The sequence below is a fragment of the Melitaea cinxia genome, chromosome 21 (assembly GCF_905220565.1).
Source record: "Melitaea cinxia chromosome 21, ilMelCinx1.1, whole genome shotgun sequence".
NCBI lineage: Eukaryota > Metazoa > Arthropoda > Insecta > Lepidoptera > Nymphalidae > Melitaea > Melitaea cinxia.
Genome location: NC_059414.1, coordinates 8867172 through 8883715, shown reverse-complemented (window position 1 = coordinate 8883715; position 16544 = coordinate 8867172). Strand labels below are relative to the sequence as shown.

The window sequence follows — 16544 nt, the reverse complement described above, 5'->3', positions numbered from 1 at the left end:
GTGTGATGTATTTATAACAGAACAGTATTATTGTGTATTATTTCTACTGTTGGGCCTTTTTCGGTGAAAAATATACAGAACTACACTCATTTAAAAATCTATGTCTATTAGGGGAATCGGGCGCAAATAAGGACATTTTAAAATCAATCTACTTATACAAACTAGCTTTTTGGCTATCGTAAATTTACCCTAGAGCTTTCATTTTTAACTTTTTACCGTACATGTATTTTTTTTATATGAAATTCGCAGTTAAATATTACTGCTATTAAGGTGAGTTGTGTTCCTGTGGTGGGTAAGATAAAGGGTTAGGGTCGATAACGCGCTTGCAAAATTGCTTGATGTAGCAAGCGTCCATTGGATACAGTATCTGCTTGTCATCAAACGGGCCGAACGCTGGTTCGTTACCTTTATTGAATAACAAAAATCCAGTCGTCGCTTATCATGTTAGCGTGTAATGTGTGTAGAGTACCTTAAAACCTAACATTAATAGGTCAAAGAATGACGCATCCAATTGATCCGGTACTTTTTTTTACGCTCACCGCTTGGATAATCCGGAATCAGTTTTATCAGCAATGACGTGTGTATTGAATTTCCTTAAAATGTACGTCATTATGCATTTGAAAAGCAAAATAGTGCACACAGGTACATATATAGGTATATATACCCTGCGTCATTGCACTTTATTATAAAATTAGTACGTAGGCATCAAAAACAAAACAAAAATGTATTCGACCTATTTTTATTAAAAGACATGCATATATCACTTTTTAAAATAATTATTTAACATATACGGTGTAATATATATTAGGTAATTATAATTGTTGTGTGTAGTTGAGAGTAATAATTCTTGTAAATAGTATAAATTTTATTATTTAGTAGATCTATTTTATCTACTTACACCTGTGATATATCGACAGTTGTATAATTTTTAAACTTAATTCATCAAAAAGGTTAATTTAGTATTTTATACTTCAATACTTTAAAAAATAAGCAACCAGTGTTAGTTTTAAAGCACATACATACTCTCACAAAAATGTTTTAAAAATATTTAGTTAAAATCTAAATAACATTATATTTATTTATTTATTAAGGTTTGCTAGCTTTTGTTACATTTATAATTCATTACATCAAACTAATAAGTTGTAGATGAAAAGCATAAATTTAATGTTTTATAATTTTTTAGTTTATTGTAATCGCCAGGAGAGTATTACGTCAATGCACTAAAAGACCTGTGTAGTCTTATCCCTAGCTTAGATCAATCATCAAGTATCAAACGCTTTGTTCCTAATACTCGTAGTATAATGCCATTATATTTTCCTATATCAATAAACAGACGATCATACTAAAATATATATTTCAAATTGGACCTAAAATCCTTATCTTAGTAAGGTTCAAAAGCAAATAAAGCTCTACAGTTCTCATAATTTAAGGGAATTTTTCTATATTTGTAATTTTAAACACACTCCACTAAATAATGTCAAAGTAAACTATGTCCCATTTTTGTTTTCGTTTTAAACCGAGCTATTTAGTGAAATGGAACATTAAAAAAGCTTTTGATAGCCATTTACGACTTTATCTTTGCATTTTAAACACAACTAAAACCAGACAGTGACAAATATATTCACATTAATCAAACGAAGTATAAAAATATTCGGATTTCAACGTTGCGAAAATTCCAAATAAAAAAAATTAACTATTTGAAATAAAACGACAGATTTAGGGTCTCTGTTTTTTTTTTTTACTTCTTTTCGTTTTCAACAAACAAAGAATGAACGAATTAACTTCAGTCTACCGCAGTCCACTACTGGACATAGGCCTTCACAAGTTCGCGCCAAAAAAGGCGTGAACTCATGTGTTTTGCCCATAGTCTCCATGTTGGGCACCTACCTAACCTAACCTGCCAGGTTGGTGACCGCAGGAATGAACCAATATAAACAGTATTTTCGGGACTTGAGAGAAAAGGGTTCAACGACCTTAATTAGTTGAATTGAAAATGTATCTTTGAACTATCATGGTCACTAACCCTATTTTGAAAACTTTTACGAGATATACAACATTTTTACAAATGTCAACATTGTACAATGTCTGTTCATATGAGTTCTCGGTGTATTAGAACTGTTGCCAGTGTAAAAATATCGGTAAAATACCGTTGCGAACGTAGAAAAAATAACAACAACAATTTTAAGAAACGTGTTTTACCTCTTAATTAAATAAATAAATCCATTTTTTCCTTATAAAATTGCGTCGTTATACATATAAAGCAAATATTATTGCACTAAGTTCGTAGTACAGAATCTGAACAAGTTAGTGCTATCAAATCTAGGCTATAACAAGTGACTTTTTAGTTCTGAGTTTATTAAAAATGGTGTTTTTCTGAATTAAATTTAGAGAGAATGTGTAAAGTTGCTACCAAACGTTTTAAACTCCATATCTTTCTCCGTTTTAAAAAATTCTCTCTTCTTAAATTATATTTCAACATAAAATAGAGCAAATATTGCAATGAAAAGTTAGTGCCTTTATTTTATTGCATACTTCTTCTTCTGTTGGATTAATGGTTTGTAATAAATTATATAATATTACAATTTAGAATTTAAAAAAAAAACATAAACAAAAGATATGATTTATATTGTATGCAGAAAACTTTAAAATAGTATCATCGCATTTCCTTATTATATATTAGTACCTGGGTGACCGAGCTTAGCTCAATATTTTTAGTAAATCGTGTTTTTTAGAAATCATATTTAAATACGAATTAAAACATTATTCATATTTTATAAACATATTTATAAAATATGAAGAATATTTTTCGATTTTACCGAAATAATAATAAAAAATAAAAACTGGCTATTAAATAAAAAATAACGAGTGCAATTAGAAAAAAAAAGAAAAAACAATAATCGATCTGGAAATTTGAGGATTCGAATCGTGGTCTTTTCGGTGGATAGCGACCGGCCGCTTTCCTATCTAAGCTATTACAACTTTATTCACAAGTGCGAAATTTACCTTCGTATTCTAACGATACTGTAGCCATTTTTCATTGCCTAAAAACAGGGATAAAACGATATTTTCTAAAAATGAATCCTAGCTATACCGATTTATCTCCCCCGAAATCCCCTGCATACTAAATTTCATGAAAATCGTTGGAGCCGTTTCCGAGATTCAGATTATATATATATACACGAATTGCTCGTTTAATAGTATTAGATTAATTTATTAAGGTACCGAATATCTTTACTAAATACCCTCTTTTTACTGCTTCAGGCTTTTTTGTGTCATTATAGATACGGTCTGATTAATGTTATTATTAGTTCATACCATTGAATACTTCCGCGTGTAAAATCATTCGTTAAGCTATATTCCGAATTTTTTTGTATGTTCGTATTTTGGCCAAAAACCAGTCGTGGTTAGATAGCGGAACGGTCACTAATATCTTGACACATTAACCTCTGACCTTCGTTTCAAATAACGCAATTAAATTCCTTCCGACGAAACTTTATATTTTTAATATATTCAATAAAAAAGGACAATTAAAATCTCTTGAATTTTCACTCTAATTTGTATTTGTTATTCCCTTGATATTACTTCTTAAACTTTTATAGTGCCTATTATAATTATTTTTATGTAGGCAGTTGTATGGATAGGTATTAGGCGTTAATTGTTCTGATTTCCCGATACTTGGACGCTGTTGCGAGCTTCATGGTGAGTGCACTCGTGACTATAGCACTACTGCAATACCAAAATATTAGGAATTGGAAAAGATAAATGAACAATTTGCTTTGACCTCAAACTTATCTCAAGGTCGATGCGTCGGTTAAAACAGAAGTTCAACAAAAATACTAAAAATTGTAAAAACATAAAGGAATGGCTTCTATTCTCTGATTACAATCTGCAACGTGTTCACTGAGTAACATATTAAATATTAAGATGGTAACACAGTGATTTCAAAAAGAGAATAGTCGATGAAGCTCGTCGAGTATCCGCAAGCAAATATTTAAATTTCAATTCGAACGTCGCATATCAATGGGGAGCCATAAGCCACCGGGTCTTATTTTTTTTTTCAAAAAGCCGTACTGGCCGCACAAAGACAATAAAGAAAAAGGTACAGAAAAAAGGAAAAAAAGAAATAAACAGAATCTAGATTCGAAACTCTGGCTGATTCGAAGCTGGAAACAAAAGAAGTTGGCTCCCGCCTGACCGAGATCTTTGCGTACGCGGGCGCATCTCGTTTACGTTTTTTCCTCTTGTTTTTTAACTTTGCATCCATGTGATTTCTTTCACTGATGCATCACAAAAAGAATGTCTATCGACGTCATTTACTATTTTTTGAAATAATTGCATTCACTGTACTATTGAGTAAAAACATAGTACTATTATTATAGTATATGAAGTTTTCTTTTGAACGACGCATATAGAATAAATTTTCATTTTTCTAATATAGACAAAAAACAATAAACATATATAATTACATACTCAAAAATATATAAACATTATAGAAATTAAAATATCATTGAATTAAAGTATTTTAAGTATAAGCTTGCGCTTATCAAATACAATTAAGAAATAACTAAATATCTCAACATTTACCTGCCATTTAACACATTATTTTATTACTACTTGTATTTTAAAACTTAATTATAATTATTAAGTGTTATACCATTTAACAGTACGTTAAGATAAAAATCTCAGTATATGAATATCAGTAATGAGAAATCCTAAGCTCCATTATGTTGACCCATAAATTATTGTAATCTCGATCTCTATACGATTAGATCATCGCATGTGTTTATCGATGCATGGGAAAAATATTACAAGTCCTGGATTCAGTTCCGACTCGTGTTTGTCATTTCATTGTATGCCATCATCTTTGTGTCTTTAAATAGAATACTGAGTAATTTTGGATCTATCTTCGTTAATAAATATTAATATAATCTTTATGTTCCGCGTTATGATTCATAAATGTTGAAGTTCTTTGACCTTTTAGCCCTTTTAGCATTTATTAAACATATTTCCTTCTATTAATATGGGTGTACAATTAGTGGTTTTTATTATTATTATTACATAAATATTGTATGGATATTGTAAGGGCATATCTAATTGTTTTACAGTGATTTTCGTTTTCGTTAGAAAATGATAAAAAGCCTACGATATCTCTGACGTCTAGGAAGTATAACTCCTTATAGTTGGGAGATACAACATAAATATCATAAATAATTCTCATTCTAAAACTAACATTTATGAGACCAATTAATTGAGTAATGTTAAACATGTATCAGTATCATAATTTTTTTTTTTTATACATTTTAAATATTTTCTATACTTTTTTAATATTCTTTATAAATCTGGTATATTTTAAGTAAATAGTAATTAACCAGGATTCAAAAAATATATACTAGATTCTAGACTTTCTAAAACTTATTTAGTTTCTACATAAATTATTTGAAATTTCTCGTAGTAGATTTTGATTATAATTAACAAATGTATCATGTTTGATTTAGTATAAATTTCAGCATCTAATGTTGCTAACACAAATTCGAAGAATTCGCTCAATGATAATCTTAATAACATTGTAAGTTATCCTCCTCCAGTGTTGTATAATGTATTTATGTGATTTAAACTAACAATTGAACTGTATATTTTTCAAGCGCTGTTGATTGTATACTCGTACAAATAAATAAGAAATAAAGAAAACATTTAAAATACTTGTGGCTTGTAATCAATTGTACGTCAACATCTAAAAATTTTAAAGGCAGATGTACCAATACTTATCAATATTTACCCCGCATTTTTACACATTAGCACTCGCTACAAGGACAGGACGGGGTGCGAGCTCTTTCATTAGCAATCACTTAACAACCGAGAGGGTGGGCAGGTGGTCTTTGTTTAACGAGCCTGGGTGCTTTGTTGAGGGCCAGTGTTAATGTGTTTTTAAAAGTCGGGTCATGTGCCAGGAGCTTATATTGAAACTTAAATAATTAAAATGTCAATATTAATTGATTTAATTATTTCTTTATTTCATTTATATACATAAAGGGTGTCGGACATGTCTAGTCGAGTAGTTTTGTGTTCTTTTATTAGTTTGGGTAATGTTAATTTAAATCACCAAACACATCTCACTTAATTAAATGCATTTAACTAAGACACAAAAAGCTCTTTAAATTTGAATTATTACTTCAAACTTGTAAAATGGTAATCTAAACTTTACAGTACTATTTTTAATATTTTTTTAAGTAATTTTACGATACTTTTGAATATCCCAACCTTTATTTTCGTGGTCGTAAGTTCCAGACTCGTTAAGAGATTAAGAAGAAATTTTCTTTTCGTCAAAAAACCTACGAAGAGCAGAACAATATCTTATACTTTGAAAACCAAAAAAGTTTTAAATCTAAAAAGTAAAAAAAAAAATTGGACCATACAACATGTAATTATATTAAATACATACGTCTTACGTAAACAGTGTTGTTGACGGAGTAAACGGCTTTATTATTAAACGCTTATATATTTTATTTTACGTTCTTGTAATTATATAATTTATATGCTACTGATAAAACTTTACGATGTTGTTGAGAGCTATGTGACTATTTGATTTAAATCTATTAATAATGGACGTTTCACTAAAATATTTTAAGCGGGATGTTTTTCACACTACTCTAGGTTTATGTCTTAAATGGCATACATACTATAGGATTTTTTTATCTATTTAGGTAAGTGAAATTGTGTATTTTGTGCATTAAATTTGTTAAAAAAAATAACGCAATATTATTCTTAATTTAAAATTTTCTTTAATTTTAACAACTATGCTATAGTAATATAAATAAAATATATTTTATAATTAACAAAAAATAAGCATTATTTATATTGTTATGTACTTTAGTATGATAAGAACCTCTATAGATTACGCAAGTTTCAAAAAATCAAATACGTATGGTACGGTATAGTGCCAGAGTAGTGTTGGTCTCTTTTAAATACGCAGGTACATTGATCTAAGAAAAAAATCTAAGAATAGATGTGTATGAAATACATATCTATTTGTATTAACACTTACGGTCAGTGACGTAGGCGTAACGTCTGTTGATATTATATCGCGCTTCAGCCTGTAAGATCCCACAGCTGGGCATAGGCCTCCTTTACCATATAGGAGAAGGATCAGAGCTTAATATTATATCTAATAAATAACAATAACAAAAAATACAATATAAGTTTGTTAGTTCATGTGTGACAAATAGAATAGTTTTATAGATGTAAGGCCCAGCAGGATATATCCTGCTCAAATATGCAGCAGCCCGACCAGGGAAATATCTCAACCTTACAGAAGATCAAAACTAAATACTGCTATTCTCAAGTAGTTCCTCTGATGAGTGAGATGGCCTAAGCTCCTGAGGAGAGTTAGGGGTAGGGTCGGAAGCGTGCTTGCGATGCTTCTGGCTGATGCGTCGGCAACGTGATTGCAGCCGTTTATAGGCTACGGTAACCGCATACTATAAAGTACGCCTTACGACCTAGTCCTATAACAATATTATAATATTTTGTAGTATGAGCTCTAGTATTAATAGCAGATAAATATAGTCCTTCAAAGTACTATTCATTTTAAAATTTTCAATTATATGCGATGAAGATGAACATTGCGAGAAACCTTGTATTTATTTTTCTTATTTTTTCTTTTAGACGTCATCAGAATCATATATGAGCAGTGAGGTAATTTAGAATATGATTATGCACTTTTAGGTACTATATGCGATTCATATAGGTAGCTTTTATAATAAAAATACTGTGATTATTTTAGAAATCATACACATATCATGCTTTGTTAATTTTAAAACAAATACGTTAAAAATATTTGACGAATTTGAAATATTACTTTAAAATTAATTTTAATACTAAAAATACCGCATCCACAGCTACGTAGCTCGTACCCTAATTGTTGGACATTATGCCCTACCAGAACTAATGCACTCCTTATCATAATTTGAATCGACGTCCCGATTACTTTTAGATGACAAACCTGTGTTTTCTTATACGGTTATTAATTTCGGTGCCTTACAATTGCGTTTAAATGGTAACATTGTGATAGTTCAATGACCTTTACAAACGAGATTTCGGATCTTTAAAGTCTGGCGTAGACTACGGAGCAGACGTATTGTTATGTATCGTTAAAGGAACTCTTATCTTTAATATTTTTAAAGGTACTTTTTTAATTTTAAAATGTGAACTTTTTTAACGTGTACTATATGCTAACGTAATGAGTACGAATTTTTTAAAATGAAATTTTACTGTATGGGACATTATTTTTTTCTCTAGCTTGTGACATCATCTTACATACATACGATTGATACATATATATATATATATATATGACATAAACAAACAAAAAAGTCACTGTGAATAGGATATGTTACTTTGGTGTCATTTTTTCATGTATCAGACATCTTTGAAAATTTTAAAGAAATACCTTCATTTATATGGAATATTTATATGTATGAACTTTAATATAGCTACTAGAGCTATGATATATACAATCTTAGACCTAGTATGAACATCCCCCTGTCAAAATATAAACACGAGCTAATCCATTAAGTCAAACATTTCAACCATTATGTATAATTTAAACTAAAATTAAAGACTACATTTAGCATTATTAATAATAAACGAACTGAAAGCATACACTTAACACGTCCGAATCTATTTAGTTTTATCAGTGAGCTAACGCAATTCAGCTAATTATTACTCTAGTATATCATAATTTTGCTTCATACTGTTATCTGCCCACAGAGTATCTAGCGCTGCGAATATTGGACCTCGAAGGGCAATTTGCATACACCAACGATCCAATAAGTTGAAATAATCACACAATTAATTTCTCCACTTGCCGTTTTCTTATCAATGTCATCTAAGACCGTACAGTGCAGGTCATCGACGCAACTTGCATCTATTGTTCGAACCGACCAAACTATAAAAGTCACGGTTGCCTCCATATTGGCATATTGCGAACCCTACATGGTAAGAACCTAATGACCTACGACATTTCAACCGGTAGTTCCGTCCCGCTCTAACGTAGTTAGGGGCTGCTAGCGGGAGAGGGATAGGTGATATCCATAATACAATATCGGCTTGTTTTATTCGATTTATAAGTGGCTAGGATTCAGAATCTACTGTTTCTCATATTGTTTCTTTAGTAGCGCTTAGTCGTTTCTGCATTTTTGTTCAGCTGTAAGCGTGTCTATCCTGCTAGGGGTCTTGGAATCAACCAGCGCTTATATTAGTATTTACATGTACATCTCCATGTTGATACATACATAATGTTATATATTAACCATTCTCCAGTTAATATTGTTCAAGCTGTAAAACTGCTGGAATACTTTCTTTTAAATTATTTATGATTCAATGCAAAACCTTATACGGAATATCAATCGCCGACTTATTAAAATTTCCCAGCATAGTTTGTGATTTATTGGTTGCTGTAACTGCTTTTGCATTTAGTATCGGTCACTAATATAATTGGTTTTCGATATCAAATTTTGTTTAATACTAGATTAAAATTAAAACTTTAGTAAAAGTAAGTTGAAAATACAAAGAAGTATACTTTCATTTACCATGCATTTGTCATTATTATTATACTATTCCCTGTAACATAATTAAAATCTGCTATTAAAACGTATAGCTTAAGTTTGAAAGTCTCATATCTATACAAATAAATAAAATTGGAGTGTCTGTTTGTAATATTAAAATAGGCACTTTTAAATAAATGCATTTGGACAAAAATTGTAAAAAATAACATTTTTTACAATTTTTGTTTGTCTTTCTGTGTCTGTTCGTTCCGGCTAATTTCTGAAACGATGTGCCGTGTGAAAGAATATAGCGACCTCCTCTCTTCCCGTGGGTGTCGTAAGAGGCAACTAAGGGATAACACAATTCCACTACTGCCTTGGAACTTAAAACCCGACCGATGGCGGGATAACCATCCAGCTGCTGGCTTTGAAATACACACGCCAAGACGGGCAGCAGCGTCTTAGCTGCGACAAAGCCTGCCCAGCGTGATGACTAAGGGCAACACACAAAAATGGCGCGAACTTGTGAAGGCCTATGTCCAACAGTGGACTGCAATATACTTAAATGATGATGATGATAATGATGATGATGATGATGATGAATTTCTGAAACGGTGGCAGATATCTGATGTAATAAGGAGTAACTTAGGGTAATTTTATTTTAGAAATTTATTTATTTATAACTCTGTGAATTAAACAGTAACTTTTTTGTTAAATTCCACGCGGAGGAAGTCGTGGGCACAGCTAGTATATGTACAAATACTAAACAGTTATAACAGCTACTTATTTATTTTACAATTATTCTTGAAAATTAGAAGAATCGGTGTAGACATATAATAATCATTTATTATTCAAACTTAAGACGTTACGTATGTACCTCCGAGAGTTGCCGGCGAGGCAGTTTAATCTCACTTCACATAATGGTTATAGTTTTGTTTGTTTGTACGAACGCCAACGAATTTTATAATTTATCATACTAAATCGCTGATACAAAAGTACGCTTAGAGATATTCTACATTTGTGTTACACTACGGCGTCGCTTGCAACTTGGTCGACTTAAAACCTACTCCATAAATTACACAGACACTTCAATAAATGCCATTATTCAAAATTCAGGTTAATTATTTTTATAATTATAGATAGTGTTCGCTCGCGGCTTTTGCTATCAGATAACTTTATATATATTCTATATATTACCATGAAATAAGGCTAAGCCTATATTTTAGCGTTTGACTGTTATATTTACTTTGTTAATTTTACGCAATATTCGTAGAATATAGAATATAAATACATTTGTTAATTCTAAAGCAGCCTATAGATGCTTCCTCTCTAATCATTGGTTTATACAAAAATCTTTAATTTTTTTTTTTAATTTATTGTTTAATTATAGATTAATAAATAGTTTTCAACAAAACTATTACAATTCTCTTGTTATACTTTGATCTAAATGATAGATAAGAAGATTGATATCTGAAGATCAGCCTTATTTTACAATGTTTGCTTTGTAAAAGTTACCGTTCCGTGCATTGTAAATGTATCAGCAGGCGCGAAACTAAAGATATTGTTGAACCAAACTAAATTTTACGTTTGTGTAACAACTTATAGACTATTATAATATTTTCTATCATTATAAAATATACAGAACTTAACAGTTCCCAGATTAATGTTTTAATAATTCTACGATTTATTCATTCTTTCGGTGCAGTGTCCACGGGGAGAATAAAAATTGTACGAGTGTGCACCGTTTGTAAGTCAGTTTTTTCATACAATAAAAATTACTTGAAATACCATGAGGGAAAAATAGTGAATGATTGATGTAAGTTAATCTATAAATGCGATTGAATAATGACGACAGAGATTAATATTTGTTATATTCCAAGATAAGGTTTTTTTATGAGATAATTGCAGTTTTAAACAAATTTCTACGCGTTCTTACTTATTTGTAGGTATATAGTGACACGAACAAGTTGAATTGAAATATATTTCGTACGTCAATGTTAATGACTGTTATCAAAGAATTGTGACAAAAACCGGACCGACGAAGATTTAACATGTCGGTGCGTTAAGAAGGTACACAAACACACATCTGGATTGAAATAAATATTTAGATGACCAACACAAAACGCTTCTAACGGGAACCGCAACAAATCTTCATATTTCTTCACAACTATCATTATATATAATATACACTTCATATGTTATTAGACTTTAGTAGATATCGTAAAATTGATGATGATTCAAATTTTTTAAAGTAACATTGTATCAATATTGGAGAAAAGCTCGACAATTTATGAACTAAACGAGCATTTACGGACTCGTTACAAGATATTTTTTTTACAAATAATAGCATAAAAAATTATACACCAAAATGTGTCCAATCACCGGGGCAAAGTGGTTGTAATCATTTTAAATGCACGCCCTTAGTACTGCGGCCCTAAATTATTGAGCCGGTGAAAACAGTAATTTGTACTGTTATCTTAATGCGATAAACATTCCTAACTTAACTGAAATGCATTCAAATTTTACTTCAATAATTTGAAGATTTATTATATTTAAACATGTTTTTCTGTTATTTTAATCACTAATCCTATCACGACGAACTATATTTAACGATTTTGTCAAAAATTTCTATTAGACAAACTCCGGAGATATATGTTTGCACAGCCGGACAAATATGTTTTTATATATTTTAAATAAACAGAAATGCAACTTATGTTTAGCTCCATAATTTATTGATTAACATTAGAAAATCTTAATTTCATACAGTAACATATAATAACTAAATATCATTTAATATATATTACTTATGACAAATAAAGATCTCTAATTAATATCGTTCGCATTGAAATCTCATATCGTATTCAATATAGTTCAGAATAAGAAAACATTTTTGAATTGACTTTGCATTTTATTTTAAAATTAAATAATGCAAATGCATAATGAAACAAGAGAATAATGAACATTACAAATACGTACGGTATGACAAAGAAGGACTTAGTTATAACACAAGGAAAGGAAGCTCATGACGTCACACATAAGAACAAACCGCTGCATGGACCTACGAAAAAGACACCACTCGCATCTTATTTCAATTAAAAAACAAAATAAAATAGACTTCAACATCTCTATGTAAATTCAAGGCTCCTGACAATAAAATATTAAGCAATTTTTTGTGTTACCAAACAAGCAAAGCGATAACTCCGCCCATTACCTTTTCAGGAGTATATCTGAACGCTCTCATCGGATTGGCTTTAGTGCAATTATGACTTGTTTTTAGACATTTTTAGCATACCATCTTTAGGAATACTCGATACGAAGTGTTTATCACCCACCGTATATGGGTTAGCCAATCAACTTGCGTTGTTATATGTACTTCAAATTCTTCCATTGGTAGGCTATCGTTTTTTTGTTTTATTTACTTAACGGACCTTTAATAGTAAGTTCAATTATAAAGCGAAAAAAAGATGAATGATAAAATTAAAAAAATATATATTATTATCAAAATAAGGAGTTTAACGAATTTATCTATATTTTGAACATATCTATAAATATGGCGTTTGCTTTTCTTTTGTATTTGGTTTGTAAACTTTCCAACTACTATAATTTTTTTGTTATCAGCTTCTTCCAAATACATTTAGGGTTTAATACACTTGTTGCCGTTCATGTATATTTGACAGATGATGATATCCTACTGATAAAAGATTATAATGTGTAAGCCATTAACTACTTTTTTTATTTTATAGGATTTTAGATATGTATTCAAGTTGAGTATTGTTAACATGGCTATTTTCATCAATAAAATTATTTAAAACGGGATATTTACCATGTTTTTTATTTTTAGTTTTCGGAGCTCGATATAACAAAAATAATAATAAAAAACTGGCAAAATAAAAATAAAAAACATAGTAACCATCCTGTTTTAAATCATTTTTAATAGTGTTTTTTTTCACTATCATATTTCAATATATTTATGGCAAATTCCTATTCGCAATTGTGATGCTAAATATTGTAGTTATTAATTTAGGTGAAATCGGTACTATCGAGCCTATTATAGTTCCTGCTATGAAAACTCATTAAAATAGTTTTTCTATAATTGTGTTTGCTAGCAAACGAAAAAAAACCGACTTCAATTCCACTGACAAGTAATGAATACAACGTAAGTAGACGAAAAAATTAACAATCGCACTAGTCGTCACTACGATTTTCGAGGATTCCCCTCGGTTTCTCTGGGATCCCATTATCAGATCCTGGTTTCCTTATCATGGTTCCACCAGTGGGATTTCTCCTTTCCAACAAAAAAAATCGGTTCATAAACGACGAAGATATCCCCGAACATATATAAAAAAAAGTATAATCAAATTGACTAACCTCCTCCCTTTTAGAAGTCGGTTAAAAAGAATCACAAACATTGTGCATTTATTATATTTCTTGTTTTTCAGGTGTTAAAGCGTGGCTAGCTGGAGGGTCGCGCGCTAATGATGCCAACTGTGGAGGCGCTCGGGGACGCCACTCAGAGCGTGCCACTGTCACACTTGCCTCTTCATCATGTTCACAAGGTTTGTTCCACATACAAACTCAAGCTCTTTTAAACTTAAATACATATCTAAAATCCTATAAAATAAAAAAAGAAGTTAATGCCTTACACATTATAATATTTTCAAACTGAAATAACCCCTTTTTTAAATGTCACTGATGTACAAACGCTTACATTTCACATAGTAATAGAATAAAAGCTAATTCTCAATGCATCTCTAATGTAGGTAGTTACATATTTTTCCTATTAAGGCTATCGTACGATCGTATGCATATGTTCAAAATATCAAAGGGTCTGTCAAATACTGTCCGAAAAAAAATTAAATTTCTTGTCTGTTCTATTAAAGTAAGTGTAAATCTTTCATGAAAACATATGAAATCACCTTAATCTTAAAACAAGAACGGAGAATGTATGAAGAGACATGAAATTTTAAAATTTATAATAGTAGGGAGTTTATTACAACGATTGATATAGGTACTCATATTCAACGTTTCGAATTATTTCTGTCAGGAGGTTGTAATTACTCTGAAGGTGTCGGAGAACGCCACTCAAATCGTGACAAGTTTAATTTATGTAGACTTATTTGTATTATGGTATTTCTATTTTCATCAGTCAATGGTCCAATTAAGGATCAAATCATACTTGTATACGATGATGATAATGACAAGTAAAATTTCTGGAATCAGTTCCACTCGCTAGATTTTTGTGTATTTTTTAATAACTAATTTTCAAAGCTATTACATTATATACGCTTCAGCCTGTAATATCCCACTGCTGGGCATAAGCCTCTTTCCCCATGTAGGAAAAGGATCAGAGCTTAATCCACCATGTTGCTCCAATGCGGGTTGGCGGATATATTCCCTACTATGAGTAACGATCGCTATCAGGTGTACATGATAACAACCGCGACCGACGGCTTAACGTGCTCTCCGAGACCCATACATGGGGAAAGAGGCATATGCCCAGTAGTGGGATATTACGGGCTGAAGCGACCCCTAAGGGGGTAAAATGTGGGTTGGAAGTTTGTATGAAAGTCGTATGTTTTTGAAGTAAGAGACTTGAAATTTAAAATTTATGCTCTATAGATGATGAAAATTTTGAAGATTTTGGGGTTGAAATGGGGGATGGTATGTTGACTCACTCATCGCGAAATCTCCGAAACTATACCAACCATAAACTTGAAATTTGGCAGATAGGCTCCTTATAGGTCGTAGACATCCGCTAAGAATGGATTTTACGAAACTCGACCCCTAAGGGGGTAAAACGGGGGTTGGAAGTTTGTATGAAAGTCCTATGTTTTTGAAGTAAGAGACTTGAAATTTAAAATGTATGCTCTATAGATGATGAAAAGGTGTCCAAATAATGTATCTTTAGAAATCAACTTCCTTTTGGGGTTGAAACGGGGGATAAAATTTGGCAGGGAGGTACATTATAGTTAGTAGACGTCCGCTAAGAACGGATTTTGCGATATTTCGCCGCTAAGGGGGTTTAATTGGGGTCGATAATTTGTATGAAATATATACAGCAGCTATAAGTTCGCCTGACAGGTTATTCATACTGCAGCCTGAAAATAAAACTAAAAATGTGGTGTATAGAGAGGTTTTGTAAAAATAACTATTAAATTATAATAAATTGTGCCTTTGAAAAGTCACACAGAGTGATAAGCATTTCAAGTGATTGAAATAAAAAAATAATTTGTGTTAAGCATCTTAATAGTATTGCATTTCTTCATAAACACGCGGACGTAGTCGCGGGCAACAGTTAGTGTATTATAAAACATAGTCCCCAAAAGCGTCTGTGATCGATTCCCTCAAAATCTATTGAACGGATTTTCATGCGGTTTCACCAATGGAGAGAGGGCTTCAAGAGGAAGGTTTATGGAACCGTTAAGCCGATTTTGATGAGAGTTTCACTGGAGGTTTGCCGGGAAAACTTTGTGACAAACCGATTTCAACGCTAGCGAAGCCGCGGGCACAGCTAGTATATTTTAAAGTTTACCATGTCAGTATTGTACTGCACTAGGACATAAGTTCAAAATTGTTAAAATATAAATTACTAGCAACCGTCCCGGCTTCGCACGGCTATTTAGCAAAAATTTCAAATATTTTTTTCCCAACTTTTTTTTAAAATATAATATAGCCCATGTCACCCGCGGATAGTGTAGCTTCAGTGTCAGTTCAGTGTCAGTCCTAACAGTGAAGGAATTTTTCAAATCGATCAGTAGTTTCGGAGCCTATTCAATGCAAACAAACAATCACATATTTCCTTTTTATAATATTAGTATAGATAACAACTGAAAACTAATACGTATTTTAGACTGAATAACATACATATATCTTGCAATTAGTACCCAACTACGACTGGCGTATGTGACTCGAGTTCATTAAGTGTAGTCGTCTCATTTTAGGTCGCTTTTTAATGTATTCAAAGTTTAACTATTACTAGTCAGACTTGACTATGTTTAGTTC

General features: G+C 31.2%; 1 protein-coding gene across 1 annotated transcript in view; it reads left to right on the top strand.

Annotated features, from left to right (window-relative positions):
- LOC123664295 (vesicle-associated membrane protein 2-like) overlaps positions 1-14747 on the top strand; it is a 62416-nt gene extending 47669 nt beyond the window's left edge. Inside the window, exons 6-7 of the mRNA XM_045598886.1 lie at positions 13982-14098; positions 14689-14747. Of these exons, the coding sequence (XP_045454842.1) occupies positions 13982-14098; positions 14689-14747 (176 nt within the window). The remainder of the gene's footprint in view (positions 1-13981; positions 14099-14688) is intronic.
- The last annotated feature ends 1797 nt before the right edge of the window (positions 14748-16544 follow it).